The following is a 3,983-nucleotide window of genomic DNA, read 5'->3' as shown; positions in this document are numbered from 1 at the left end:
GTCTATTCGAAAATCAATAACGATAAGGACATGTTTCTCGAAGGGAAATGCATCGAAAACCTTCCATAACGGCTCCATAAGATTAAATTCATTGCTCCAACTGTCATAAATAACCTTTGGAGAAGCAAAAGGGCATCTGATAACATATAAATAACAGGGTTCGTTGAGATCATGACACGTATACACAAGATTCGTAAGGGTTCCATGAACCTTTCCATCTGGTCCGACCGAATAGTAGAAAGTCCGACCTATAAGGTATAAGGATTAGACCACCAATACCCCTGACCCTGTCAAAGCCCGGAGTGGACAAACAAATCTCTTCAAAGCTCGTGTTACAACGATGCATTGAATGTGGATGCAGCCGACCTCAGTGACGGAAAAGAACTCACTAGTCCGACCGAATAGTAGAAAGTCTGACCTATAAGGTACAAGGATTAGACCACCAACGCCCCTGACCCTGTGAAAGCCCGGAGTGGACAAACAAATCTTTTCAAAGCTCGTGTTACAATGATGCATTGAATGTGGATGCAGCCGACCTCAATGACCGAAAGGAACTCACCTCTATATAGATCGGGTGAGTCGGGCACGATCTGATAAAACTAGCATAAGGTGCCGACCTCCAACATGTTGGTTGACTCCTCAGTACATCACCGGAGTCATAAATACGCCTGCAATAAAATAGACTAACGTGATGAATACGATAGACAAGGTATTGGTTAACCAACTCTGCATTTATTAGCCAACTGTCCACCATTAATGAGCCGCCTGACATGCCTGTAGGAGGACATCCCCGTCCAGTCCGATAGGACATGACACAAGGAGTGTTAGTGAATGATCAATCGGTATATATATCCCTGATCTAAATAAAAAAAAGAGGATCTCTTTCTTAGAATCTCCTTACACTCTCACATGTATTTTTTGGAACTTTCTCCTTTTCTTCAACACTATATTCTTATTTTCTTTTTGTGTTAATGCATCACACTAAAAATTCTGGATCTGACTTTAACATCGAAGTGCCTCCACTGGAGCGTCTCCGATAGAGTTTTGACCTTTTTCTCATATTTTGCAGGCATTTTCTTCAAGGTAAAGTATGGAGAGATCCATATGAAATCTTAAAGGCATTCTCCACTTATTGAATCCAATCACAATTTATTGATCTGTCCATTAAATCAAACCATAGTTCGGGTATCCGTATCTGGTGACCCTACTGGATTTCAATTCATCATTATGTAACTTATATGAGACTCACTATTAACGACGATTGTATTATAAAATTTCTCTCAATAGGTTGCTCAAGGGCGAGAGATTGCACCAAATTCACAAGGCTGTTACATGAGTATTTAAGGTTAGTTGTGGATACACTCACAGATTTAGTCTAAAGATAAGAGCATCTGAGTAAATATGAGAGATCTCATATTCTACTCTCCCAATCCCCAATTTTCATTTCAAAAAGAAAAAAGGTTAGTCGTGGATAAAGTAATGAAATAGATTTTCATTCCTTCATAATCCCCCGTTATTTCTTTCTGCTGTAGTTAGTTATTTGTTTATTAGGTTCTTATTTATTATTAAAAGTATTAGCTATCTTTTAATTTGGGTTCCATGAATTAATATAGTAGTACTAAAACAATATTTCATAAATTTCTTCTCTTTTCCTTTTTATAAAGGAAATTAAAAGTTTTTGTTGCATGAAAAAAAAAAGGAAATTTAAATGTATAAAAGCGTACTAAAACAATATTTCATAATAATTTGTTGTCTTTTCCTTTTTATAAAGGAAAATAAAAGTTTTTATTGCATGAAAAAGAAAATAGGAAATTTAAATGTGTAAAAGCTTATGAAAAAACTCCAATCATTATTGAATTTGATCAAATTAGCATGGTAAGTTTGACATTTCAAGTGGACAAAAATTAATTTTGGTTAAAATATGGGGCAAAAAAGCAATACTCAGGGCAACCTCCACTGTCTCTGTTATTACAATACCACCATTGTTCCACGTAAGTAATTTTACATGAAATGACAGTATAATTTTAATATAGTATTATATGATTTTTGTACTTGACAGTGATCATTGTAGTTGATGCAAAATTAGTTACTCCCAAACTTGAAATTTTATAGATATGAAATTACTTTAATATTAGTTACTCTCATTGACACGAAATAATTAATATTGAATTTTACGGTATACTTAGATCTATCCTAATTTTTACTGTCGACATTCAATGAAAATTCACGATAATTTTTCAGATGATAATTTTTCAGAAATGAAATTTCGAGACACGTAGCTTTAAAAAGTGTGATGAGAGCTGAAAGTCTGTTATAAAATTCATGGCGAAAATTTCACCATTTAGAGAATTAATTTTATATTTTAATTACTTTTTAAGATATTTTTATAATTTTATATATTAGAATTTTTTCTATTTATAAATAGTATTTTCTTAACTATTTGAGATCAACTTTTTAATCTTTCAAAAATTTCAATAAAACTTTTCAATTTCTAATTGTCGTTGCTATTATATCGTTTTAACCAAATTTTATTGGTTAAAATTTTAAATTGAATCTAATCAGTTTTATACCACTCGTTGTCGTTATTAGTAAATATTTTTTATTTACGTGCATATTTTATATTTTATGTGGTTATACTATTTTTTTTTTATTAATATCATGAACACTATGTTTAGAAGAATCAATAATTTTATAAAAATTTAATTTAATTATTTTTTAATAATTTTTTTAAACGAAAAATCTATTTTTTTTTAAATTTGAAAAACTTTTATATTAAAAAAAATAAAAATCTTCCATCATTTTGAAAAAAATTATTTAAATATTTTCTTACAAAATTAATTATATCATACAAAGGGTCGAAATTTCAGCAAGAAGCTTCTATGCTTTACTAAAAACATGCAAGTTTATGAGGGATAAATACAAAATAATTTTTTTTTTTTAAATTACATGGGCTTAAACTTTAACGCAAACTGCTGAAAATTGTTTTGAAGGGTTTTCATCAAACCCATCAAATTAACACTTTTTTATTCTATATTGATGTATGATTATTTTGAAAATCAATATAAAATAACAAATAAAATTAATTTACTTTAGAAACATCCTTCATTAAGCCGCTGTTAGCTTTGGCAAACTGTATGAACTCTTCAAATGAAATGAAGCCATCACCATCAGTATCAATCTCATCCATCATACGCTTAACATCATCCTGGGTGACGGAGCCGATGGTCTTTAAGCAATCGCCGAGCTCTGTGGCAGAGATTTTTCCATCTCCATTCAAGTCAAATTGCCGGAAAATTCTCTCACGTTCAGCCTGGTCCTGTGCTTCATCGGCCATAGTTTCAAGCTCTTTTTATTCAAGTGATTAATATGATAATTGAATAGTTGAGTTTTAAAAGAGAGAATAAGAGTATTAAGCTTTTATAAGATTAAGTGATTTTGCCTGTAAGGCCAGCAATTGGAATCGGAGTCATTGTGCTGGAAATAGGAATGGATCAGCTTAAACTTCTCAACAGTTTTCCTTACAAATACTAATAGTTTTTTTTTTCTTTTTTTTTTTTTTTTTTTTTGGAAAAAAGTACTAATAGTTTAATTAGATCAATTATTTAAACGTTATGATAAAATTTAGTAAAATATAAGAGTAAAAATGAATCGAGACTAAGTTGAGTTTTAAAAAGTTGAAGTTTGATTCGTTTAATTTTTTTTGAACTTTAGTCGAACTCGAGCTGAATATCATAAGTTCAAATTTGATTCATTTCATAGATGAGTTTAGATAAATTAGATTTTTATCAAGTTTAATTTCGAATAACAATTATAATAAATTTTAATTTAAAATTAATAAATTTAAAATTAAATAGTATACCAGTTAGATTGCAAATTTAAAAGAATAAGATTTTAAGTCTTAACGAAATGAATATATAAGTTCTAAAAGTGTAATCAAATTATATTAGACTGAAGTTTAGAAAACTCAAATCGTAGTTCATGAA

General features: G+C 30.2%; 1 protein-coding gene across 1 annotated transcript; it reads right to left on the bottom strand.

The window, feature by feature from the left end:
* Positions 1-3,079: 3,079 nt before the first annotated feature.
* Positions 3,080-3,334, bottom strand: LOC110629249 (polcalcin Aln g 4). The gene has a single exon (XM_021776163.1). It carries the CDS (start codon positions 3,332-3,334, stop codon positions 3,080-3,082), a length of 255 nt encoding a protein of 84 aa, XP_021631855.1.
* Between the last annotated feature and the right edge of the window lie 649 nt (positions 3,335-3,983).

This window comes from Manihot esculenta, chromosome 13, assembly GCF_001659605.2.
Source record: "Manihot esculenta cultivar AM560-2 chromosome 13, M.esculenta_v8, whole genome shotgun sequence".
In the NCBI taxonomy this organism is placed as follows: domain Eukaryota; kingdom Viridiplantae; phylum Streptophyta; class Magnoliopsida; order Malpighiales; family Euphorbiaceae; genus Manihot; species Manihot esculenta.
Note: the sequence above shows the minus strand (reverse complement) of the source record. Positions and strands in the feature narration are given on the sequence as shown.